This window comes from Anomaloglossus baeobatrachus, chromosome 4 (genome assembly GCF_048569485.1).
Source record: "Anomaloglossus baeobatrachus isolate aAnoBae1 chromosome 4, aAnoBae1.hap1, whole genome shotgun sequence".
Classification (NCBI taxonomy): Eukaryota; Metazoa; Chordata; class Amphibia; order Anura; family Aromobatidae; genus Anomaloglossus; species Anomaloglossus baeobatrachus.
Genome location: NC_134356.1, coordinates 481,684,975 through 481,712,204, shown reverse-complemented (window position 1 = coordinate 481,712,204; position 27,230 = coordinate 481,684,975). Strand labels below are relative to the sequence as shown.

General features: G+C 46.4%; 1 protein-coding gene across 1 annotated transcript in view; it reads right to left on the bottom strand.

Annotated features, from left to right (window-relative positions):
• Nucleotides 1-27,230, bottom strand: part of MNS1 (meiosis specific nuclear structural 1) — a 90,052-nt gene that overhangs the window by 21,945 nt on the left and 40,877 nt on the right. The window contains exons 3-7 of the mRNA XM_075342736.1: nt 26,502-26,629; nt 21,125-21,227; nt 17,844-18,073; nt 8,478-8,694; nt 3,600-3,707 (exon numbers count right to left, since the gene is read on the bottom strand). Of these exons, the coding sequence (XP_075198851.1) occupies nt 3,600-3,707; nt 8,478-8,694; nt 17,844-18,073; nt 21,125-21,227; nt 26,502-26,629 (786 nt within the window). The remainder of the gene's footprint in view (nt 1-3,599; nt 3,708-8,477; nt 8,695-17,843; nt 18,074-21,124; nt 21,228-26,501; nt 26,630-27,230) is intronic.

The window sequence follows — 27,230 nt, the reverse complement described above, 5'->3', positions numbered from 1 at the left end:
AGACCAAATGAGAATCATGAGGTCAAAAGGAACTGCCCAAGGAGCTCAGAGACAGAATTGTGGCAAGGCACAGATCTGGACAAAGTTACTAAAGAATTCTGCAGTACACAAGGTTCGTAAGAGCACAGTGGCCTCCATAATCCTTAAATGGAAGACGTTTGGGACTATCCAAACTCTTCCTAGACCTGGCCGTTCAGCCAAACTGAGCAATCCTGGGAGAAGAGCCTTGGTGAGAGAGGTAAAGAAGAACCCCAAGATCACTGTGGCTGAGCTCCAGAGATGCAGCCATCACTAGTCGAGCCTTTATGGCAGAGTGGCCCGACAGAAGCCATATAAAAGCCGGCATAGAGTTTGCAAAACAAAAACACATGAAGGACTCCCAGGCTATGAGAAATAAGATTCTCTGGTCTGATGAGTTGAAGATAGAACGTTCTGGTGATAATTCTAAGCAGTGTGTGTGGAGAAAACCAGGCACTGCCCATCAACTGCCTAATACAATCCCAACAGTGAAACATGGTGGTGGCAGCATCATGCTATGTGGGTGTATTTCAGCTGAAGGGACAGGACGACTGGTTGAAATTGAAGGAAAGATGAATGCAGCCAAGTACAAAGATATCCTGGAAGAAAACCTCTTCCAGAGTGCTCTGGATCTCAGACTTGGCTGAAAGTTTACCTTCCAACAAGACAGTGACCCTAAGCACACAGCTGAAATAACAAAGGAGTGGTTTCAGAACAACTCTGTGACCATTCTTGACCGGCCCAGCCAGAGCCCTGACCTAAACCCAATTGAGCATCTCTGGAGAGACCTGAAAATGGCTGTCCACCAACCTTCACCATCCAACCTGACGGAACTGGAGAGGTTCTGCAAGGAAGAATGGCAGAGGATCCCAAAATCCAGGTGTGGAAAAACTTGTTGCATCATTCCCAAGAAGACTCATGGCTGTACTAGCTCAAAAGGGTTCTTCTACTCAATACTGAGCAAAGGGTCTGAATACTTATGGCCATGTGATATTTCAATTTTTCTTGTTTAATAAATTTGCAAAAGTTTCTACATTTCTGTTTTTCTTCTGTCAACATGGGGTGCAGAGTGCAGATTAATGAGAAAAAAATGAACTTTTTTGAATTTACCAAATGGCTGCAATGAAACAAAGAGTGAAAATTTTGAAGGGGTCTGAATACTTTCCGTACCCACTGCATATTCCTTAAGGTGAATGTATTATATTCTTACACTCTATTAGGCTTTGTTTTTTTATCTATGGACTTCATTACTGAACATTTGATTGTTTCTGTAATGTTTTAGTATAGTCCGTACCAAAGCAATATTGCCAGCAGTGTCAAACTGTTATTACTCAGTGCTTTTGTCATGAAATGTCAACAGCTGGCATCCGCTGTTGTTGGCACAGGCACAGCTCATGTGTCCTTGCCATCCATTGATATAATTATACATCAGGGGAATCCGGCAGGGACTAACACTCGATAGGATTGTCTAAAACTAGGCAACCTTTTTAAAAGTGCAGCCAATAAGGGCACATATTTCTTGGAGAGTCAGTCGTTCTGTGGGTAACCTCAAGGTTGCATAAATTTATAGGGCTCATGGGATACAAATGCAATGCTAAAATATCACATAGGATGGGTATTTTGTTTTTTTTTAATTCTTAAATCAGCAAATAAAAAATGTGCACTTTGAACCCACCACTTCTTAGAGAGGGTACATGATACAAACCTATATGTAATTGTGTAACCCAGGATGGTATGGAGCTACATGGATGTGGTAGAAGGTAGGCAAGATGCGGTCTTGTTACTAGGCATTAGCGCAGGAGCTGAACTATCCTCTTAATGTTGGTATTACCTCCCTCAAGGCAAACATCTCTGAACAATAAATGCTTTAATCCCCTATTAGGCTGCACTAATCCCCAAAATCTCAACCTGATTGTTAACCAGTCAAGTTCTTTAAATGTAACAGCTTGCCCCTATAAGCTATTGTTTAAAATAAATTAAAAAAAAAAAAAAATCAATGGAGCAAAATTACTTCTGACTAGATTCCACAGAGGAATTTATTCAGAGACAGATTTGCCACATTGGCAGTGAAAATATTCAGTGCTTAAAATCATTAGATATTTTATGATTTATTTTAAAAAATAAATATTGACACTCATGACAAAAATAACTACTGCCCCTTTTTATGTAATGTAGCTTCTGGGCAGATCAGCTAGGGAAATGAGTTGGCGCACTACTTCAGTGGCAGAAGATATCTTTCCCTTGTTGTTCGAATATGTTCTCCACTTACAATGAAAAAGCACCTTCTACAATTATGGGAATCTCCTGCAAACAAAAGACTTCTCTTTGTAATTGTGATGCCAGCATCCCTGCACTGTCCTGCCACTCTCCTCCAGTAGGGACACCGACATACTCATTGCCACGGCGACAGTGTGGGCACCATTGCCTCTCTACGGTTGCCCACATGCTCCCCTGCTGCATCCTGATTCCAGGGCCTGCGCACACCACAGAGGTCCCTCAGGAACTCACAAAGTGTGCACGCAGGCTCTTTCCCTCTTAAAGTGCCAGTACACCATTAGGCTAAGTTCACATATCCTGTAGTCAACTGTCAGAACGGATCCGTTGGGGGAACGTCTTTCTGCCGGATCTGTTTCTTTAACATGGGAGTCTACGGACAAAGGATCCGTTAATAGATTGCTATTTAACCATCCTTTGTACTTGCATTTGTAACGGATCCTTTTTTTTTCTTCTTTTGTAACAGATCCATTACAAATGGACGATAAATAGCAATCCGTTAACAGATCTGTTGTCGATTGCCTCCACATGTTAAAAACGGTTTTGGACGACATCCGTTGTTTACAAAAGGACAAAGAAGTTGTGTTTGCACAACTTTTTTGAAAACTGATCTCTTACGGATCTGTGATAATGGCTGATTACAGGACATGTGAACCCAGCGTTACCCAGAAGTGCCTCTCAGCCTATGCCTGAGCGCCACTAGGCACTTAAGGCATCGTCCCCTCAGGGGGAGGTGCAGGAGCAACATGTTTAGTTAGTTGCTTACTTGCTAGCTGTCAGGTCCCGTGTATGCTGTACCCGCTACCTGTACCTGTGCTTCCTAACCCTTACCTCTCAGTACCTGCTGTACTCCCCCTTCTCTGCCTGAACCAGCCATCCAGTCTGCATCAGCTGTCCTGGTTGCATCAGAGACGGTACCTGCCTGCACCTGAGCTTATGTCTGCATCCTCGACCTCGGGGGTAGGCTGCCACAGTCCCGAGCACTCTCGTGGGAGTGGAACCTGGCGTCTTCTGGCATCCAAGTCCATCCTCACCATCAGAGTCTCTGGTGAATACCCAGTAGGCGCTTAATTAAGCCCCTCCCATGTCTGCTTGCAGCCACGAGCATTACAGTAATCCTTTGGCTCGCAGAATATTTTTTGGTTTGCAGTATCCCTCATATTATAAAAGAGTTGCTCACAATGAGTGCCATGAGTTATACATCTTGTACTGTGAAATCAACATTGTAATCTAGTATACTAAAGAAGCTATGGTTGTGACCAACTTTAATACATTATATTTAGGCAGAGAGGTTTTCTGTGACTTACAATTTCCCGCTGCCTGGCCTCCTCCGCTTGTTCTTCAAGGTACAACTCTTGACGCATCTGCTCAAGCTCTTCTCTCTGTTCCTGTTCTTTTTGGATATGCCCTGCAAGCTAATATAAAAATGTATCACTGGTCATTTCTAAAGAAAACACATATTAACTTACAAAAAGATATTCTGTTCCTAAATGCATTTTTAAATAAAGGGGTAATTTAATTGTAAAGTGCTGTGGAATATCTTGGCGCTATTAAATGATTAATAGGACTCCAGTCTCTTCACATTAAGTGATGAGCTGGGCCAGTGTTGTCAGATCTACAGAGATCTGTCAGCTTATGTGCAGGAGCAGTAGGTGCACGATAACTGTAGCTCACATAATCCACAAAAATATCTGCAGATGTGACATCAATGGTCCTATTCACCACCCAATGTGGAAGTGAACGGAGCTGGATTACCTCTTCATAGCTTTACAAAAACAGCTTGAATTATTTGCATTAAACAATATTAGTATACAAATTTTCTAAGAAGACTGAAAGGTAAATACAGGTGTCAAGATGGTTTAAGAGGCCTTCTTTAAACTGTGGCCTCAGCAAACAGCGACCACAGCAAGGGAAGTATCACAAATGGGTACCAATATCTGAAAAAAAACGCAGGTCCTCCGTCACACAAGATTGCACAAGTATTACAATGGCCAATAATTGGTGGCCTTATTACAGATTTTGCACTGGGACCCAATAGCGCCACTGACTTCAAGAAAATGTAAAAGTGGGATCTTTTTTTAAATGCTAGAAATAATAATTGATAGTTTCACTTGATTAAAATGGTATGAACAAGCGTCTGAGTGCATGATATAAAATAAGGAGCAATATGAAGTATTTGCTTAAACGGGTTTATCAAATAATTTATCCTCAAGACTGAATCCATGTATAGTTTGGGGTTGTGTTTTAAAGAAGGGAATTTTGTTTACTTACCGTAAATTCCTTTTCTTCTAGCTCCAATTGGGAGACCCAGACAATTGGGTGTATAGCTTCTGCCTCCGGAGGCCACACAAAGTATTACACTTAAAAGTGTAAACCCCTCCCCTCTGCCTATACACCCCCCCGTGCATCACGGGCTCCTCAGTTTTGGTGCAAAAGCAGGAAGGAGGAAACTTATAAATTGGTCTAAGGTAAATTCAATCCGAAGGATGTTCGGAGAACTGAAACCATGAACCAAAAGAACAATTCAACATGAACAACATGTGTACACAAAAAAACAACAGCCCGAAGGGAACAGGGGCGGGTGCTGGGTCTCCCAATTGGAGCTAGAAGAAAAGAAATTTACGGTAAGTAAACAAAATTCCCTTCTTCTTTGTCGCTCCATTGGGAGACCCAGACAATTGGGACGTTCAAAAGCAGTCCCTGGGTGGGTAAAAGAATACCTCGGTAAAAGAGCCGTAAAACGGCCCCTTCCTACAGGTGGGCAACTGCCGCCTGAAGGACTCGCCTACCTAGGCTGGCATCAGCCGAAGCGTAGGTATGTACTTGATAGTGTTTCGTGAAAGTGTGCAGACTCGACCAGGTAGCCGCCTGACACACCTGCTGAGCCGTAGCCTGGTGCCGCAAAGCCCAGGACGCACCCACGGCTCTGGTAGAATGGGCCTTCAGCCCTGAAGGAACCGGAAGCCCAGAAGAACGGTAGGCTTCTCGAATTGGCTCCTTGATCCACCGAGCCAAGGTTGACTTAGAAGCCTGCGACCCTTTACGCTGGCCAGCGACAAGGACAAAGAGCGCATCCGAGCGGCGCAGGGGCGCCGTACGAGAAATGTAGAGTCTGAGTGCTCTCACCAGATCCAACAGGTGCAAATCCTTTTCACATTGGTGAACTGGATGCGGACAAAAAGAATTTAAGGAGATATCCTGATTGAGATGAAAAGGGGATACCACCTGTGGGAGAAATTCCGGAACCGGACGCAGAACCACCTTGTCCTGGTGAAACACCAGGAAGGGGGCTTTGCATGACAGCGCTGCTAGCTCAGACACTCTGCGAAGTGATGTGACTGCCACTAGGAAGACCACCTTCTGCGAAAGGCGTGAAAGAGAAATATCCCTCATTGGCTCGAAGGGTGGTTTCTGAAGAGCCGTTAGCACCCTGTTCACATCCCAGGGGTCTAGCGGACGCTTGTAAGGAGGGACAATGTGGCAAACCCCCTGCAGGAACGTGCGTACCTGTGGAAGCCTGGCTAGACGCTTTTGAAAAAACACAGAGAGCGCCGAGACTTGTCCCTTAAGGGAGCCGAGCGACAAACCCTTTTCCATTCCGGATTGAAGGAAGGACAGAAAAATGGGCAAGGCAAATGGCCAGGGAGTAAAACCCTGATCAGAGCACCAGGATAAAAAGATCCTCCACGTCCTGTGGTAGATCTTGGCGGACGTTGGTTTCCTGGCCTGTCTCATAGTGGCAATTACCGCTTGAGATAACCCTGAAGACGCTAGGATCCAGGACTCAATGGCCACACAGTCAGGTTGAGGGCCGCAGAATTCAGATGGAAAAATGGCCCTTGAGACAGCAAGTCTGGTCGGTCTGGTAGTGGCCACGGTTGGCCCACCGTGAGATGCCACAGATCCGGGTACCACGACCTCCTCGGCCAGTCTGGGGCGACGAGGATGGCGCGGCGGCAGTCGGACCTGATCTTGCGTAACACTCTGAGCAGCATTGCCAGAGGAGGAAACACATAAGGCAGTCGAAACTGCGACCAATCCTGAACTAATGCGTCCGCCGCCAGAGCTCTGTGATCTTGAGATCGTGCCATGAATGCCGGGACTTTGTTGTTGTGCCGAGACGCCATGAGATCGACGTCCGGCGTTCCCCAGCGGCAACAGATCTCTTGAAACACGTCCGGGTGAAGAGACCATTCCCCTGCGTCCATGCCCTGGCGACTGAGAAAGTCTGCTTCCCAGTTTTCTACGCCCGGGATGTGAACTGCGGAGATGGTGGAGGCCGTAGCTTCCACCCACAGCAGAATCCGCCGAACTTCCTGGAAGGCTTGCCGACTGCGTGTGCCGCCTTGGTGATTGATGTATGCCACCGCCGTGGAGTTGTCCGACTGAATTCGGATCTCCCTGCCTTCCAGCCACGGCTGGAACGCCTTTAGGGCTAGATACACTGCCCTTATCTCCAGAACATTGATCTGAAGGGAGGACTCTGGCCACAGCCCAGGATGGGGGCAGGAATGATTTCCCCTTCGACAGAGAAGTGGGAAGAAGCCACCACTGAAGGGAGGCCTCGTGGACGTTTGGGAAACCTAAAATGGAATTTCTCCTGAGAAGCTGACTCCTCAATCGGAGGAGCTGGAGGAGAAAGATTCAACACCTGATTGATGGACGCTATAAGGTCGTTTACTATGGCGTCCCCTTCAGGTGTATCAAGGTTGAGAGCGGTGTCAGGATCAGAGCCCTGATCTGCCACCTCCGCTTCATCCTCCAGGGAGTCCTCATGCTGAGACCCTGAACAGTGTGATGAAGTCGAGGGAAGCTCCCAGCGAGCCCCTTAGTCGGTCTGGGACTGCGGTCCGTGTCGGAGTCCTCACCGTGGGACCTAAGAGTCGCCCCAGGAGCACTTTGCTGCTCCAACCGAGGGGGGCCTGGGGTCAATGATTCAACTGTGCCCGGGGCCTGTGTTACCGGTCTGGACTGCAAAGCTTCTAGTATCTTAGCAGACCATTTATCCATAGACTCAGACAGTTTGTCAGCGAATACTGCAAACTCTGTCCCTGTCACCTGGACAGTGGCAGCAGGTGGTTCCACCTGGGCCGGGGTTCCCACCAGTGGCTGAGACTCCGGCTGAGTGAGTGTCACTGGGGCCGAGCATTGCACACAATGAGGGTAGGTGGAACCTGCAGGTAGCATAGCCGCACATGAGGTACAGGTTGCAAAGTAAGCCTGTGCCTTGGCACCCTTGCTTTTTGCGGACGACATGCTGTTGTCTCCCCTTAGAGCAATCAGTGAGGGTATATAGCCAAAAGCAAATAGTGCGGCCGTACAAAGTAAATGTATACAAAATAAGCATATAAGTATACACTTCGGCACCCAGGGGGGCCAACACCTAGTAACAGGTGCGGCTTACCGACCGCCCGCAGCGGTTGTGTGACCACCAGATTCCCTGCCCGGGCCTCCCAGAGCTGTGGAGCTCGGTTGTCTCTCCTCTGAAAATCTCCAGCGTCTGCTGCAGGAATGGCTGCTAGCGTTCTGAGAGGAGGAGGGGGCCGTGGGCGTGCCTCAAAAAAAGTGCGGGAATCTGATGCCCCACGGTGCTCAGTGAGGGGGGAGGAGGATACGAAGTATGCTCCAGCCCTCAGCGCTGACGTCTAGTGCAGCGTCCCGCCCTTACCCCTGACTGGCAGGCCCGGGGGCGGGAGTATGCGGTGCTAGGCCGCAAAAGCCGGGGAATAAAGTTATAAGCGCGGCCGGCAAACAAGCGCGGTCAGCGCGGTAGTCCCGGCGCACTAACACACCCAGCAGCTGCTGCAGCGTCCATTACACAGGCGCTCTATGCGCCATCCCCAAGGGGACACAGAGTACCTCAGAGTAGCACCTCCTTCGCACAAAGCATAAAAACTGAGGAGCCCGTGATGCACGGGGGGGTGTATAGGCAGAGGGGAGGGGTTTACACTTTTAAGTGTAATACTTTGTGTGGCCTCCGGAGGCAGAAGCTATACACCCAATTGTCTGGGTCTCCCAATGGAGCGACAAAGAAATGTAACATGAAGGAGGAGTAATTAATAGAGGTTTTTAGTTTACACTAATTTTTCCTCCATCTTTAGCATATTCTGCATTATATAAAGTGGCCTGCAATGTTGGGGACTGTGGTTGAGTTTGCCTCATTTCCTCATCTCATTGATCAGTACCATGTCCTGAAGAGCCTTTTTCTTCTCTTCTCGCTCTCTAACTTGTGCCATACGGTCCTCCTCTCTCCTCTGCTGCATATTAGCAAATGCCAGGATCTTTCTGTTCTCTTCTTCCATCTTCTCTCTCTCCATTTTTCTCCAGGTGTACTGCTGCTCTTTGAATTCCTCTATATATCTCCTCGTAGCGTTCAATTTTTCTAGTTTCAATTGCCTCTCTCTGCAAATACAAAATACAATGTAAAAAACGTTCCCCAGGGTATTGAACAGATTTAATTTAGCTTTTATGAAGTGAGATAATTTCATTTACCACTGCAATTCTGTATTTGAATCAAACTGACCAACTATTACAATTAGACACAGTAAAGGTTTGCTATGTACTTCAAAGAGATTTGTGTTTGTAAAATCAAGCAACTTTGCAACTCACCTTTACTAAAAATCCTCCCTTTCCCAGGAGAATAGAAGCTGCTTTGCCAGAATGGACAGCGCTGTAGAAGAGCCAGGGTAGGCCAGGATGTAGCTAAGACTCCTCGTCAAATTCAGATAGTGCCGCCTATTCTTACACCAGAAATGTTATTCCAGTCCCTGACTGGAGTAACATATCTGGCAATGCTCCGAATTCATTAAGTGTTGTGCGCCTATTAATAAATTTGGCACATCTTATTTTTGATGCTGCTTATTAAGACTGGCATATGAAATGTCACTGGTAATGAATCAGCCCCAAAGTGTTTATATGTTATGCAACTGTAATGCATATAAGTTACCAAAATATGTCACACGAGGGGGGAGCAGCACAGTCTAATGGTGGCAATGCACCATCACACCCCCATACAATATAAATGGATAGGCTATAAAAAACCATATAACTCTATAAACATATAGCCAATACACAAATAGTCAAGATAAAACCAGGTTTTATTAATGAATAATTAAAAAATGAAATAAAAGTGCAAATTGCACAAAGGACAGCACGACAGAGGACAAGAATAAATGCAGAATCACAAAAATATCTCCGCAAAAGAAATATAAATTGTAATAAGTGGAGGATAAGTATCAAAAAATAGAATGCCCAGGGTAATGTATGTATACCCGATGGTGGATAAATAATACATACGGCACAGGATTGCACAGCAATTTATAATGCAGCAAAAAGTGACAGTGAATGAATAAATATGGGACCACACCACCTGGTTTTATCTCGACTATTTGTATTGGCTACATGTTTATAGGGTTATATGTAATGCATATAAGCAGATTCCCTTCAAAAGCTGGTGCTGAGCGACCTCCCACCCTGTGCACATGATGCCCACCGCCACTCATGTCAGTTTCCCAGAAGCTCTGACAATGTAGACTGGAAAAACGTGAGAGCTTGCAATTATTATAAGATCGTATGGCATTGCCAAACAATATCACTATTGGGTATAAATTATAGCAGTTGTTTGTAATAATATAATTTTATATATTATATATAAATATACACACACACACACACACACACACACACACATGCATATGCATATATAAAAATATTATATATAAAACAGCTCTGGCAAAAATTATGAGACCACTGCAAAATGTTCAGTTTTTCTGATTCTCTTTATAGTTATATTTTTGAGTAAAATGTAAATTATTCTTTTGTTCTATAAACTACTGACAACATGTCTCCGAATTTCCAAGCAAAAAATGCATTGTTTACAGACCTCAAATAATGCAAAGAAAACAAGTTCATAATCATTTAGAAACAACAATACTAATAATGTTTTAACTCAGGAAGAGTTCAGAAATCAATACTTAGTGCAATAAAGAGAATTTTGTTACTTACCGTAAATTCTTTTTCTTATAGTTCCGTATTGGGAGACCCAGACCATGGGTGTTTAGCTTCTGCCTCCGGAGGACACACAAAGTACTACACTTAAAAGTGTAGCTCCTCCCTCTGAGCTTATACACCCCCTGGTAGCCAGTCCTAGCCAGTTTAGTGCAAAAGCTGAAGGAGAATAGCCACCCACAAGTAGAACCGAGTAAGAACCGGAACAACCGGAGACTCTGTCCACGACAACAGCCGGTGATAACACACGGAACAAGAAAATTGCCAACAGGCAACAGGGAGGGAGCTGGGTCTCCCAATACGGAACTATAAGAAAAAGAATTTATGGTAAGTAACAAAATTCTCTTTTTCTTTATCGTTCCTTTGGGAGACCCAGACCATGGGACGTTCCAAAGCTGTCCCTGGGTGGGAATAAACAGAAAAAACTAAGAAGTAGGTGGAGCCTAACTTCACAAGTGGGCGACAGCCGCCTGAAGGATGCGTCTGCCCAAGCTCGCATCTGCCGAAGCATGAGCATGCACTTGGTAGTGCTTCGAAAAGGTATGCAGGCTAGTCCAAGTGGCAGCCTGACAGACTTGTTGAGCCGTAGCCTGGTGCCTAAAAGCCCAAGAGGCACCGACAGCTCTGGTTGAGTGTGCTTTGATCCCCGGCGGGGGAGGCACCCGAGTACTCAGGTAGGCGTCCGAAATGGTCGATCTAATCCAACGGGCCAAGGTCGGCTTAGAAGCAGAGAGACCCTTGCGCCGCCCTGTGGTTAGCACAAAAAGAGGTGCACCGCCTAAGCGCAGCGGTGCGAGCCACATAAATCCGGAGAGCACGCACCAAATCTAGAGTATGCAGCGCTTTCTCAAAGCGATGAACAGGGGCCGGACAGAAGGAAGGCAAGGAAATATCCTGGTTAAGGTGGAAGGGAGAGACCACCTTAGGAAGAAAGTCCGGGGTCGGACGGAGAACTACCTTGTCTTGGTGAAAAACAAAAAAAGGTGACTCCGAGTAGAGCGCAGCCAAATCAGAGACTCTCCTGAGAGAAGTTATGGCAACTAGAAAGGCCACCTTTTGAGAAAGACGATACAAAGAAACCTCCCTAAGGCCGGTTTCACACATCCGGCTTTTCGCCGGTTTGCCGGATCCTCTCCCGTACAGACAATACAGTACAGTGACAGCGCTGTAACTTCCGGGTCACATGCGCCGGTCACATGACAGCACGTGACCGGCGCTTGTTGCGCTGTCACTGTACTGTAGTCACTGTATGGGAGAGCGCCGGATCCGGCAAACCGGCGAAAAGCCGGATGTGTGAAACCGGCCCAAGAGGCTCAAAGGGGGGTTTCTGCAATACCGTGAGGACCAAGTTAAGGTCCCAGGGATCCAAGGGCCGCCGATAAGGCGGAATGATGTGAGACACACCTTGCATGAACGTGCGGATCTGAGCCAGCCAGGCGAGACGCCGCTGGAACAGCACTGATAGAGCTGAGACTTGTCCCTTGAGAGAGTTGAGGGACAGTCCTAGCTGCAGACCGGACTGTAAAAAAGACAGAAGGGTCGGCAACGAGAATGGCCAAGGAGAATGGCCGGAAGAGCGACACCAGGACAGGAAAATTTTCCAAGTCCTGTGATAGATCTTGACGGAGGAAGACTTACGGGCCAGAGTCATAGTGGAGATGACTTCAGGAGGAATACCAGAAGCCGTCAAAATCCAGGACTCAAGAGCCACGCCGTCAATTTGAGTGCCGCTGAATTCGGGTGGAAAAACGGACCTTGCGAGAGCAGGTCTGGACGGTCCGGAAGATGCCACGGCATCTTCACGGACAGTTGGAGCAGGTCCGGATACCAAGCTCGCCTGGGCCAGTCAAGTGCAATGAGGATGACTCGACGGCCCTCCATTCTGATCTTGCGCAGGACTCTGGGCAAGAGAGCTAGAGGGGGAAACACGTAGGACAGACGAAACTGGGACCAGTCTTGAACCAGAGCGTCCGCGGCGAAGGCCTGAGGATCGTGGGAGCGAGCCACGTAAACCGGAACCTTGTTGTTGTGACGGGATGCCATTAGGTCCACGTCCGGAGTGCCCCACTTGCGGCAGATTGACTGAAACACTGCCGGGTGCAGGGACCACTCGCCACCGTCCATGGATTGACGGCTGAGATAATCTGCCTCCCAGTTTTCTACGCCAGGGATGTGGACTGCGGATATGGTGGACTTGGAGTCCTCCGCCCATTGAAGAATGCGTTGGACCTCCAACATTGCCAGGCGGCTGCGTGTCCCGCCTTGGTGATTGATGTAGGCAACCGCTGTCGCGTTGTCTGACTGGACTCGAATGTGCCTGCCCGCCAACAGGTGGTGAAAGGCTAGGAGAGCTAGAAGCACAGCTCTGGTTTCCAGCACATTGATTGAAAGGGCTGACTCGGACGGAGTCCAAGTGCCCTGAGCTCTGTGGTGGAGATGTACCACTCCCCAGCCGGATAGGCTGGCATCCGTGGTGAGAATCACCCAGGACGGAGCCAGGAAGGAGCGCCCTTGGGACAGGGAGAGGGGTCGAAGCCACCACTGAAGAGAGCTCCTGGTCCGTGGCGACAGAGCCACTAACCTCTGTAAGGAGGAAGGCCGCTTGTCCCAACAGCGGAGAATGTCCAGCTGCAGAGGCCGCAGATGGAACTGGGCAAAGGGAACCGCCTCCATGGAAGCCACCATTTGACCCAGCACCTGCATGAGGTTCGTGAGGGAATAACGGCGGGGCCTCAGGAGAGAGCGCACCGCTAGCCGGAGAGACTGCTGTTTGATTAAGGGCAACTTCACAAGTGCCGGCAAAGTCTCGAACTGCATCCCTAGGTACGTGAGACTCTGAGTCGGAGTCAGAGTGGATTTGGGAAGATTGACAATCCACCCGAATTGGGCTAGGGTGGCGAGAGTGAGCGAAACACTCCGCTGACAGTCTGTGCTGGATGGACCCTTGACCAGAAGGTCGTCCAGATAAGGAAGCACTGCTAACCCCTGGAGGTGCAGGACCGCAATCACTGCCGCCATGACCTTGGTGAATACCCGAGGGGCCGTGGCTAACCCGAAGGGGAGAGCCACGAATTGGAAATGATCCTCTCCTATCGCAAAACGTAACCAACGCTGATGTGACACTGCGATTGGCACATGTAGATAGGCATCTCTGATGTCGATGGACGCCAGGAACTCCCCTTGGGTCATAGAGGCAATGACTGATCGCAGAGACTCCATGCGAAAATGCCGCACCCGGACATGCTTCTTGAGAAGCTTGAGATCCAGGATGGGCCGGAAGGTACCGTCCTTTTTTGGAACTAGGAAGAGATTTGAGTAAAAACCTCTGAACCGTTCCTGAGCGGGAACTCGGACAATCACTCCGTTTGCCTGCAAGGACGCCACGGCCTGTGAGAAGGCGGCGGCCTTGGAGCAGGGGGGAGTTGAGAGAAAAATTCTGTTTGGAGGGCTGGAAGAGAATTCTATCCTGTAGCCGTGAGATATGATGTCTCTCACCCACTGATCGGAGACTTGCTTTAACCAAGCGTCGCCAAAGTGGGAGAGCCTGCCACCGACTAAGGATGTGGCTGGAGGGGGCCGAGAGTCATGAGGAAGCTGCCTTAGTGGCAGAACCTCCTGCAGTCTTCTGCGGACGCGCTTTTGGGCGCCAGTTGGATTTCTGATCCTTGGCTGAGTTAGCGGACGAGGCGGAAGGCTTAGAGGATGACCAGTTGGAGGAACGAAAGGAACGAAACCTCGATTGATTCCTACCCTGGGCGGGTTTCCTGGTCTTGGTTTGTGGCATGGAAGTACTCTTCCCGCCAGTAGCTTCTTTAATGGATTTCATCCAGCTCTTCACCAAACAGCCGTGAACCAGCAAAAGGGAGCCCAGCAAGAAACTTCTTGGAAGAAGCATCTGCCTTCCACTCTCGAAGCCACAAAATCCTGCGGATAACAAGAGAATTAGCTGAAGCCACCGCAGTGCGGTGAGCAGCCTCTAGCATAGCAGACATGGCATAAGATGAAAAGGCTGAAGCCTGAGCAGTTAAGGTAACCATCTCAGGCATAGATTCCTTGGTGAGGGAATGCATCTCCTCTAGAGAAGCAGAGATGGCTTTGAGAGCCCACACTGCTGCAAAAGTCGGGGAAAACGCGGCCCCCGCAGCTTCATACACAGATTTGGCCAGATGGTCAATCTGCCGGTCAGTGGAATCCTTAAGTGAGGTGCCGTCAGCCACCGACACAACGGTCCGGGCTGATAGCCTAGACACCGGAGGGTCTACCTCCTAGCGTTTGTCAGGGCAGGCCCTGGGTTTGGTCACAGCGGTCTGAAAACTGGAGTGGTTAAAGAACACACTCTTCACTCTCTTAGGCGAGGTAAACTGATGTTTTTCTGCCAAAGAGAGTTGCTCCTCTGACACTGGCGGATTGAGATCCAGCACAGAATTAATAGAAGCAATCAAATCACTAAGATCTGAGTCACCCTCAGAGAAATCGATGGGATACATAGCCTCCGAGCCCCCAGTGAGGGCATCCTCCTCATTTTGAGAGTCAGCTCTTGAGACAGAGCCGTGGGATGGGGAGGGGGAGGAAACCCTGCGCCTTCTCTTAGAAGGACGGGGTCTGGGATCAGATGATGAATCCTCCGTGAGCTCTGATGGACGGAGGTCAGAGGATAGGAGTCCTCTGTCAAGAGTATTAGAGGCACCCTGTGAGGGGGGCTGATGCATATTCATCAAAGTCCTGTACAAAAGTCCCATGGACTAAGCAAATGACTGGGATAGGGACCTAGAAAAGGACTCTACCCAGGCCGGGGGTTCAATCACAGGTGCAGCAACAGCCTGAGAGACCACTGGGGGTGAGACTCCAGGCTGTGGCACCGCCAAGTTAGAGCAACCATCACAGTGTGGATAAATGCTCGGCTCAGGCAGCAGGAGCTTACATGCAGTGCATGCAGAATAAAGCTTTGGAGCCTTGCTCCTTGTGTGAGACATGCTGCTGGAGTGGGGGCTTTGCAGAGAATGAACCCCAGGGAGAATATACAGAGGTCCACAACCGGAGACCGGCTGTGGCTTACCAGACCGCTGAGCGCGTTGTTGTGTGCCCACCAGATCCCGAAGCCCGGTCCCCCAGTGCGCAGCACCTCAGCAGAGATGCAGAATGCAGGATGTCCCAGAGCAGAGTGAACTCTGCCTGAAAAATGGCCGCCGGAGCGAAGAGAGGGGGCGGGACTAGGGGCGTTCCTATAAAAGAGCGGGAACTGGAGGGCTATAGAGACCTGCAGGGAAGGAGGGACACCCCAGCAGTGGGGAGTGTCCCTCCCCTGTGTAGAACGGCCGCCGGGAGGAGCCGAACCTGTCCCTCTGCATGAGTGACATGCGAGGGCAGGAAAACGAAACTAGGCCTCCGGCGAAGCCGGGGCCTAAATATAAGCGGCGAGGCCGACAAGCAGGCACCATCGGAGCGGTTCTCGGGCAAAAGCTGGAGAACCCGCCGGAATAGTTAAAAACAATCACATACAGCATACTCTCCCCTTACAATAAAGAACCGGGACCCCCAACATAAACGTCTCAGGTACTTAGCTGCTGAGACGCAGGGCCATGTCCCTGGGGATGAGTGCTCCGGTGCAACAGAATCCTCAAGGGGCTGTGGATGGAGACCGGACTCCTGCCAGGCATGGAGACCGTGCTGGCTCCCACTTCAAGCCAGAGCCCAGAAGGGATGGTGAAGAAGCGCGGCATGTAAGGCTTCAGCCTTGTAAATCAACCTTAACAACACCGCCGACACAGTGGGGTGAGAAGGGACATGCCGGGAGTCCAGACATGGACCCGCTTTTCTTCAAACTCTTTCCAAAAGTCAAACAATCAGATGAGAATGCATGTGTGGATGTATGCCTCCTGAACACAAAGCGATAAACTGGCTAGGACTGTCTACCAGGGGGTGTATAAGCTCAGAGGGAGGAGCTACACTTTTAAGTGTAGTACTTTGTGTGTCCTCCGGAGGCAGAAGCTAAACACCCATGGTCTGGGTCTCCCAAAGGAACGATAAAAAAACTATAATTTTGAATCACAGCTTTCATGAGTCTTGGCATGCTTTCCACCAGTCTTTCACACTGCTTTTGGGTGACCTTATGCCACTGCTGGTGCAAAAATATAAGCAGTTCTTTGATGGCTTGTGACTATCCATCTTCCTCTTGATTATATTGCAGAGGTTGTTAATGGAGTTCAGGTATGGAAATTGGGCTGGCCATGACAGGCTTTTGATATGGTGGTCCTTCACCCACACATTGATTGACCTAGCTGTGTGGCATGGCGCATTGTTCTGCTGGAAAAAACAGTCCTCAGAGTTGGGGAACGTTGTCTGAGCAGAAGGAAGCAACTGTTTTTCCAGGATAACCTTGTATGCGGCTTGATTCATACGACCTTCACGAAGTTTAATCTGCCCAATTCCAGTCTTGCTGAACCATCCCCAGATCATCACCACCAAATTTCACAGTGGGTGCAAGACACTATGGCTTGTACGCCTCTCCAGGTCTCCGTCTAACCATTAGACAACCAGGTGTTGGGCAAAGCTGAAAATTAGACTCATCAGAGAAGATTACCTTACTCTAGTAATTGGGCAGATTAAACTTTGCGAAGGACGCATCACTGAGTGGCATAAGGTCACCCAAAAGCAGTGTGAAAGACTGGTGGAAAGCATGCCAAGATGCATGAAAGCTGTGATTAAAAATCATGGTTATTCCACAAAATATTAATTTCTGAACTCTTACTGAGATAAAACATTGTTAGTATTGTTGTTTCTAAATGATTATGAACTTGTTTTCTTTGCATTATTTGAGGTGTGAAAGCAATGCATTATTTTGTTATTTTGACCATTTTTCCTTTTCAGAAAATAAATACAAAATGTATTGCTTGGAAATTCGGAGACATTGTCAGTAGTTTATAGAATAAAAGAACAATTTACATTTTACTCAAAAAATATACCTATAAAGAGAAAAATCAGAAAACTGACAATTTTGCAGTGGTCTCTTAATTTTTGCCAGAGCTGTATATAGTCCTCTCTCTTCCTGTACCAGTCTGTACTTGTATTGTTTATGATTACTGTACTGTTTTTTTATGTATACCCTCTTCACTTGTAAAGCGCCTTGGAATAAATAGCACTATGATTTTTTATAAGGGATCGTTTTCTTTTAATCTATTGGTAAGATTTCACAACTACATTATACACCTCCAGGCTTTATAGTGAGATGACTTGGGTGGTACTGGGCATTATGTGAACAGTAAGCGGAAGCTGGAGAACTTAAGAATTGAATTGGCCTAGTTGTATATGGAGTCTTTTTTACGTTTGTTTTATTCTTACATTTAGACAATTAATTTTTTGTGGTGGCCACTTACAATGATGTATCCTCGGTGAGGAATCCTCCTTATATAGCTGAGTTGAAACATCTGTTCTTGGAAAGTTTGTCAAAGAGCCCCCACTATAGGTTTCTTTGGTATATTACAGCACCTATTGGCTATTATTTGTCTTTGCATATGTTATCGAAAGACAAATTAAAGTGAACTTACGTTTGATCTTCTTCGTAAATCTTCCTCACAATTTCATCAACCAGAATCTTCTCCCTTAGGAATTCCTCATAGGCCTCCTGCCTCTTCTTCTCTTTGTCTTCCAGCTGTGTTTCTAGCTCTCTCTGGTAACGCAGCTTCTCCTCGTAACGTCTCGTCTCCTTGACCAGCTCTTCTTCTGAAGCCCTTTCATGTTCTTCCTTCATTTTGCGAGCAATGTCAGAGTCTCGTTTCTATTAAGAAATGGCAAAAACAACAAAAAGGGAAAACAATGAATGTCAACTAAAATGAAAAGAGACCAAGTACAAAACAGGTTATTAACCTTCCCGTTTTTATTGCAACGTAAAGGGGCTCTCCAAGAATTAGATAAAACGACATCTTAGATATAAATCAAACTGCAGGACGTCTTAGTCACATGTCAGCATGGGCTGGAGACTGAAGATGTAAGATATATCGCTCCCGAGACCTACCACACATTCCTCAGTCGGTAGGGAGCAGTGCAATCATATGTGAAGAAAATATCTCTTCCTCCCTGAGCACAACAGGAGTTATCTCCAAGTTCATCCTCTTCAATGTTTAGCTATTTTCCATTTGGATGCACTCAAACTTCATGCACAGTTTTAAAACTGTCAGATTGACGAACGAAGAGGAAGCTGGAGATCTCCAAGTCAAGTACCATGTGAGTTAAAACATATTACTTTACACATAACAGCCATACCCCAGCCGCAAACAGGGTATGTGTGATACAGCTCGTCAGTTGAAATGCAGGTCACGGGAGCTGTAAGTCTTCAGTCTGAAGCCCATTCTGACATGTGACTAGGATGGGCAGCAGTTTAATTATATCAGGGATGCCATTTCAGCTCATCCTGCGATCCCCTTGCATGATACTCGGCTCATGCTGGCAGTACAGCAGAGCAGAGTGTCATGCGAGTGTCTCTGCGACTGAGGTCCGATTGTGCGAGCGGACCCCTGCTGCGGAGGGGAGGGCCGGCACGGAGGAGGAGAGGGAGGGATTTATCTCCCTCTCTCCTCCGTAGCAAGCTATTGCCATTCTCACTTTGCACTCACGGTACACCGGTGTACTGCGAGTGCAGTGCAATTTTTCTCTGGGCCTATAGACTTGAATGGGTGCAAGAGAAAACAGGATCACATTACAGTCATAGCATGCTGCGATTGTTATCTCGGTCCAATTAGGGCTGAGAAAATAATCACTCATGGGTGGTGACACATAGGGTAATATTGGTCCAAGTGGAATGCGATTTTTTTATCGCACTCCACTCGCACCGATTTTCATGTCGTGTGGCTTAGGCCTAATAGCGAAAATACAAAAGCAGCCCATAAAAAGAGGTTCAAGTGTAACTTATGCTAAGTATTATATACATTCTACAAGACCATGGACAGACATTATGTAAACATTAACCTAAAGAAATACTCTTCAGCAGATGTTGCTAGAAAGGCAATTTCCTAATATTTTGTTGCTTTTCCAAATCGCTTCTTAATTCATAATCTTACAATACTCTTTATATTCTCTCCCCATGTGCCAGTTCTGCCTAGATAAATTGTAATAAAGAGAATAGCACCTTAAAGTGGATTTGACAACATAATTTACAATACAAACTGTATTCATAAAGCGCTGTGGAATATGTTGGCGCTATAGAATATTATTATTATTATTATTATTAAATATATCTATCTCTTAGAACTGATGAGACTGGTGTATTACCTTTGAAAATCCATGTCACAATAACTGTGTAGTCCTGAAATAAAATGTATCATTTTAAGAGTCTAACTAGAGCTGTATTCCAAAAATGTTCATACTAATAATAATTTAAAATATGTAATAAAAAACCCCAGTGCATCCATTGTCAATAGAAATATTTAGTACGAGTGTATGATAGGAATCCACACTCTCCCAGGTAGCAGCGGATCGTAAGGGTATGTGCGCACGTTGCTTTTTACCTGCTTTTTACCTGCCTTTTGGCGGCTTTTTCTTCTGCGCTGTTTAATGCCAAAATGGATGTGTTCTTCTATTCAAGCAAAGTCTATGGGAATTTGGGTTTCTTGTTCACACTATGTTGTTCAAAATGCTGCCTTTTTGTGGCAGAACTTTGGTCAAAAACTCAGCTTTTCAAAGAAGCAACATGTCAATTGTTTTTGCCATTTGGGTTTTGCACTGCAAAGCTGAGTTTTTGACCAAAGTTCTGCCACAAAAAGGCAGCATTTTGAACAACAGTGTGAACAAGAAACCCAAATTCCCATAGACTTTGCTTGAATAGAAGAACACATCCATTTTGGCATTAAACAGCGCAGAAGAAAAAGCAGCAAAAAAGCAGGTAAAAAGCAGGTAAAAAGCAACGTGCGCACATACCCTAAGGGTGTATTTCCTCACTCAAAGTGACGTCACTGCAAACTACAAATGTCAGGAGAGACCAAAATTGTCCAAAGCTTTTCGGAAACAAAATGTTTTGCTTACTAGGGAAGGAATATTAAAAGGCAAAATTTCAAAGGGGAATATACAACTGCTTTTACATGGATTTTCAAAGTAAGTATACCATTGTTATCAGGGCTTAGATCTATTTAAAGGGAACCTGTCAGGTGCAATATGCACCAAGGACCATGAGCAGTTCTGGGTGCATATTGCTAATCCCTGCCTAACCGTCCCTGTATATACTAGTATAGATAGAGATCTTTAGAAAAAGTATTTCTAAAGATCTTATATCGTATGCTAATGAGCGAGGGCAGTAGCCCCAAGGGCGTTGCTTTCCTTGCTAGTTGCCGCCATTAGCATGTTAGTACGTCCCTGTGGGCGTGCTAACATGCTAATGAATATGCAGCGTCAGAAGAGATCTCACTCACTTCTCCGCCTCCATCACCGCTTGATGCTGGATTTCAGCTCAGTGCGCATGACACCGGAGTTTGGGTGATGCGCAGTATGAAGCTGGGTGTACGCGTCCTGGTTTCAAACTGAAGCAGTGCACATGACTGAACCTCCGGGGTCATGCGCACTGAGCTGAAATCCAGCTACTGCCCTCGCTCATCAGCATAAAAGATGTTTAGAAATACTTTTTCTAAAGATCTTTCTCTACACTAGTGTATACAGGGACGGTTAGGCAGGGATTAGTAATATACACCCAGAACTGCTCGCGGTTCTGGGTGCATATTGCACCTGACAGGTTCACTTTAATACTGTATGCAGCTTGTATTGTTAAATTTGGTGACAGCTCCACTTTAGGTCGTACTCTTATGTTCTTTAATATAGATCTGCAGTGAAGCAAGTACCTTACCATTTTCTCATAATTAAGAAGTTCTTTTTCAGCAACCTGCGCAGCCCTCTCCCTTGCTAGATAAGCAGACTTCAGTTTTTGCTCTAGTTCCCTGAGCTCAAGGCTGTAAGAAAACAAAATTATCATATAATTAACATCTAAATAAAATGTACCAGTATTGAATGAGGCATTATATATCACACAATATCAATACACTTCTCCAAACTTAATACAAAATAAAAATAATAATTAACTAGGCACCTCTGACTACTAAACTGAAAAAATTAGGAGCCAAACGTTTAGTTACTAAATAGAAATACATATGCAGACCTTTTCTCTTACAGCTGATGGACAGCTTTGAAATTTAAAGGGGTTGTCTATGACTATTACACTGATAACCTATCCTAAAAATAAATCATTAATTTCAGATGCTATAAGTTTTGCTGACACTCCCACCAATCATCTGTTAGCAGGTCTCACCTTGACCAGAAGTACACAGTGTATGAAGCTATAAACACACTAGTTCCATACATTGCCTAGTGGTAATGCTTGAGTATTGAGGTTTATTTCTTATCTAGGTGAATGGGCTATTTCACGTATGTTGCTGTGCTATTCTGGTTCCGTACACTGCGCACCTCCAGCCGTGAACCTGCTCACGTGTTTGGAGGGGATGTCGGATGTCCTAAGGATAGGTCATCCACATAGTATTTCTGGATAACCTCTTCAGAGAGGAGCTATCTACATTCCTGACGTGTGTTTACTAGATACCTGGACTTCACATCACGTATGGGGAAAAATGCAATTGCTCCCTTGATAGTAGAGATGCTGGAGTAACCAAAAAATAGCCATCAATAATTGTGCAATAGTTATTAAATGGCTTGTTCTGCCCAGAGCAAAATTTCAAAAAGATCTTGCTGAATCCTAATAGTGTGTAATACTTACACTGTTAGGATTCAGTTCCATTGCCTGTTCATGTGATCATTACGTGACTGCAATAATACAATTTGCATATTTGTGGTCACATGTTGACTAACGTCTCGTGCATTTGTCTCACTGCTCTTCTGGAACTCGTATAGGATATTTGCTGGGCATTATATGGCTGCTTCAGCTACAGTATTGACCAAAAGGCAGTTGTCTCTCCAAGTCCATTCTGAAATTTAGGCACAAGACTAACATTGGATTTGCACGTTAAAATTTACCCTCAGACAAGCTGTAAAGAACAAAAGTAACTTGTTCCACTGCAACAATTGCATTGGAGCTGAAAGGGTAAAAGCATTTTCTTTGTCGCTCCATTGGGAGACCCAGACAATTGTTTTTTAATTGGGTGTATAGCTTCTGCCTCCGGAGGCCACACAAAGTATTACACTTTAAAAAGTGTAACCCCTCCCCTCTGCCTATACACCCTCCCGTGCATCACGGGCTCCTCAGTTTTTTGCTTTGTGTGGAAGGAGGCACACATCCACTCAGCTTCTCATTTTAGTTATATCGGTTGGAAGAAAAGTGGGCTCCCACGGGGACCCCGGCATGTTCCCTTCTCACCCCACTAAGTCGGCGGTGCTGTTAAGGTTGAGGTACCCATTGCGGGTACAAAGGCAGGAGCCTCATGCTGTCTCCTTCACCATCCCTTTGCGGCTCTGGGAGAAGTGGGATCCTGAGCGGTCATCCAGTCACTGGGACTGTGCTCCCTCCGCAGCCCCTGGGGGAATCTGTCGGACAGGAGTTGGTTAATCCTCAGGGACCGGGCCCTGCATCACTAAGGTACTCTGTACCCCCATGGGGGATGTGCATGGAGCGCCTACATCCCGGACGCTGCAGCAGCTGCTTATTTGTGACGGCCGGCGGACTTCCGCGCCGACCGCGCCTGTTTGTCGGCCGCGGTGTTAAATTTAGGCCCCGGCTTCAATTGCGGCCTAGTAGCAAAACTCCCGCCCCCGGACCTGTCTATCAGGGATAAGGGCGGGACTGCCGACCTGACGTCGGCTGTGAGGGCCAGGGCATCCTGTATGTTCCTCCCCCCCTCACTGATCACTGTGGGGACAATTGCATTGGAGCTGAAAGGGTAAAAGCATTTTTCATCCCTTTTGTTGGTCAAGAGTGTCACTCTGTGGGAGTTTAGAGAACATGTGAGTTTGTAACTGCATGCAAGAAATGCTTGTTTAGAAGTAATACAAACATGAAATGCTTCATAACAGATATCCTCACCATCAATAGGGAGAGGTAAACTAAATACACTTAGGCAAAGTGGATTTAGTAGATGGTCCACGATAGGACCTGTCACAAAAGACGTTCGAGAATTCGTGGAGATTAGCATTCAAGTAGGGGACTTTCTCCGGTCATTGATCTGGGCTGGCTCTGAAATTTATGGTGGACTGGAGCAGTCTGTTGTGCTCACTCACTGTACTTTGCACAGGATCAAGCTGGTAGCCCTACTGATTGGAGACTGTACAAAAAGAGGCTATAGGCAAAGAAAGGCTATGTGCACACGTTGCGTACAGTTCACTGCAGAAATTTCTGCAGCGATCTGAAGAGCACATGTGCGCTTTAAATCGCTGCAGAAATGTCTGTAGTGAAGCAGATTCCATGCGCTCTGCCTGCAGCTCCTCCCATAGACAGAGCAGGAGCTGCCGGCAAAGCGCACGGAAGAAGTGACATGTCACTTCTTTTTACGCAGCGCTTCGGCAGTAGCCGAAGCGCTGCGCTCTAAAACGCCACGTGCGCACGGCCCCTGCACAATCTCCATAGACTGTGCAGGGGACGCAGGACGCATGGAGTTACGCTGCGCTACAAAGCGCAGCGTAACTGCATGTATTTACGCAACGTGCGCACATAGCCTAACAGGGCTAGCTGGCACACTAGATCATTACAGATATCCCAGAACCGGACACACTGTACTAAAAGTCAAACCATAGCATCCAGCAGAAATGTTTCAGAGTTGACTATTAACAGAACTTCTAGATTACTCTGGTACCCCACGAATAGACATCACACCTTCTGCTTCTTGCACATGAACTGGACGGCTCTGGGCAGTTGATGCACTCTGCACATGTCCTTATTGGCAACAAATGAAGGCCATAACTTGTGTTCCACTTGCTTACAGATGCTGGATGCAGCCCCATCATATGCACTGGGAGCAGGTGAAATGTTAGCTTGCAGAAGCTGTTGGGCTTCAACCACATTTTGAGGAGCTGAGCATTTACTTCTGTGCTGGCTCTGGGCAAAGATGCAGAACTGCTTTCAGTTCCCAGTCTGAGAGCTTGGTGAAGGTACGTTTTCTAGCCCCTTTGACTTGGTGTTGGTGCTGTGTGTTGGCCATTGTTACTATGCTTTTGTGCCTGTGGGGCAGTGTAGCCTTGAGTGAAGGGGACTCAGCCTTACAATATGGGTACTGTGGGGCATCAGGTCACCCACCCTGCTTATGCCCTTTCACTGCCGCAGTGCTTGGTGCATTGTGCTGCACTTTTAATGCTATTTAAAGTTAGGGACCCACTGAGAGCTTTGCTGTGATGGGGCTTCATACAGTCTAATCAGAATGTGAAACAAAGAACCACATGTTCAGTTGTATAAAGTTTGCTTAGCGGCATTAGATGAACATATGATTTTTGGATGTGTGGTTCATGTCTTTTCTACAACTACTGTATGTTAGGGCTGGTCTTGTTGCCCCATCATTTGCTACAGGGATACAAGTGTAGTACTAGAAGTTTCAGCTATACAGTCTGGACCTTGCCCTACATGCCCCCATGCCAAATTTCTACATTTGACAAGGCACACACCTCTCTGTCACCCCACTGGTAACCAAGTCTCTTCAGCTTTTTTTTTTTTTTTTTTTAATGTAGTAGATATGGAGTAAAGAGAAAAGTGCCCTGTGATACTGGAACAGATGCCAGGACTGTATAATCCTAAATAACATGTTACATGGAATTTAGGACGAGGAGGCAGGGTTCCTCTTTAATATGAAATATGCTGCTATAACTTCACATTAGAAATAAAGAGAACTCATTACTGGTCAGGAATTTTTAATCTTTTGGCTTCTGTCTTGTGAAATTTGTTACTTCAGTTCAGATAGATCAGTTTTAGGGTAATCAAAATAACAAAATAATATAGATGGGTGAGTCAATTTGCAGAACCGTGGTCCATCGGCCAGGTCAGCAGCCTCTTGCAGCTAGACAGTAGGCTAGCGAATCTCTTACCTTCTGGTATCCCGGCGATGCGATTCCAGAATACTGTATATAAGTCCTCAGGCCGATCTGTATAACGTACAAATGACCTTTATTATACTCACCTAAGGGGTGGTGTGGTACGATGTGCGTCACTAGTAACGGGTCCGGACCCTCCTCTCTTCCACCCATCGCTGCCCTCCTTTCCTGCTCTGTATGGATGATGTGTCCTATGTCATCCACACAGATGCCCACATGGCGCTCCTGTGCATGTGCTCTTTGATCTGCCATGCTGAGGGCAGAGCAAAGTACTGAAATGTGCAGGTGCAAGGAAAGGTCAAAGACCGCCCGCGCATGTGCACAATATCATATGCCTTCAGCAGAGCAGATCAAAGTGCGCTTGCGCAGAAGCGACATTAATGCTTCTGTGTGGATGACGTAGGATGCGTCATCCACACGGAGCAGGGAAGGAGGACGGCGATGGACGGAAGAGAGGAGGCGCCGGACCCCAGAGCAGCGACACCCAATAGACACAACCACCCCCTAAGCAAGTATAATAAAGGTCTTTTTATGTTATTTAGCGCAGCCTGGGCTCTTATATACAGTACTCTAGAATACTGTATATAAGGCTCACTGGTGGTGGCCGCAGGTTATAAGGGAAAATCTTGGTGACAAGATCCCTTTGATAGAATTTGTATAATTAAATGAAATCTGTCAACTGCTCATATTGAGGTAATCTGCAGGTAAATGCCATTTTAAACATGTGCTGCAATCCAATTGGAAGTGTGGCTGCAGGGAAAAATTGAAGTTATATTCTCCCTGCAGCAGGTCATGTCTAGTCATTGGGGTAGGGCCAGAGTCATGAACAGTCAGTGCTCACTACACATTGGGTGTGCTACAATTACATTCCTTGTTCCTTGACTGAAATCCTGCTCCATAGAGGTTTACAGATCAGTACATCAATCAGGAAGCAGGAGGAGTGAATACAGTGTGCTCACTGTATAGAATACATCCACTGCTCACTGCCCTAGCATGCCCGATGACATGGAGCGAATACCTGCAGGGAGAATATAACTTCCTTTCCTACCTGCAGCCGCACTTCCTATTGGATAACACATGTATTTAAAGCACCATTTCCCTGAAGATTACCACCATGACTGTGGGTAAATATGTTGTTTGTTTTTGCTGAAAAGGTTCCCTTTAATGAACCACAAATGAGTTATTACAGAATCAATAACCATTACCTGTTCTCTCGTATTTGTTGCCTCATTTTCTCATCTTTCAGTTGCTCATTCTTTATTCTTGCAAGCTCCTGTGCCATCCGCTCTTCTTGCTCAAGCTGTAACTCTTTCAGACGTTTGCTTTCCTCAGCCTACATTTAGAGCAAAAGAAACTTCTGAAGGTATTTCAAGATAAGTTACACCTTCTATGGATTTTCTACAATGATAAAGCATACTATAGCTATAACTTGTTTTCAGAAGCATTGCCACACTAGTCTATAGGCTGGGTCTGTTATTGCAGTCCATCCTTATTCACATGAAGAGACCTTTCAACAGGTTAAAAGTGGTTGTTTTTTGTTCCTGTGTTATTCCCACTGCTCCCTTACATATCCAGGTTTTGTTTTTTTAAAATCCACCTTATGGTTGCAGAAATATGGGTCTTCATATTTAGTGCAAATGTTTATGGTCTTTCTCAAGGGGGCATGGCTGGCAGATTCTCTGGGGGGCTGGTCTTTAGGCTGCGCTGCATAATTACCCTGTGAGAGAACCGATTTACAAAAATAAATAAAATAAATGTGTACAGAGAACCATAAATCCTGCAAATAATGTACCAGACTGCACAAAAGTAAAATATTTAATTAGAATTATTAAAAAAGGGAATTTTGTTTACTTACCGTAAATTCCTTTTCTTCTAGCTCCTATTGGGAGACCCAGCCAATTGGGTGTATAGCTTCTGCCTCCGGAGGCCACACA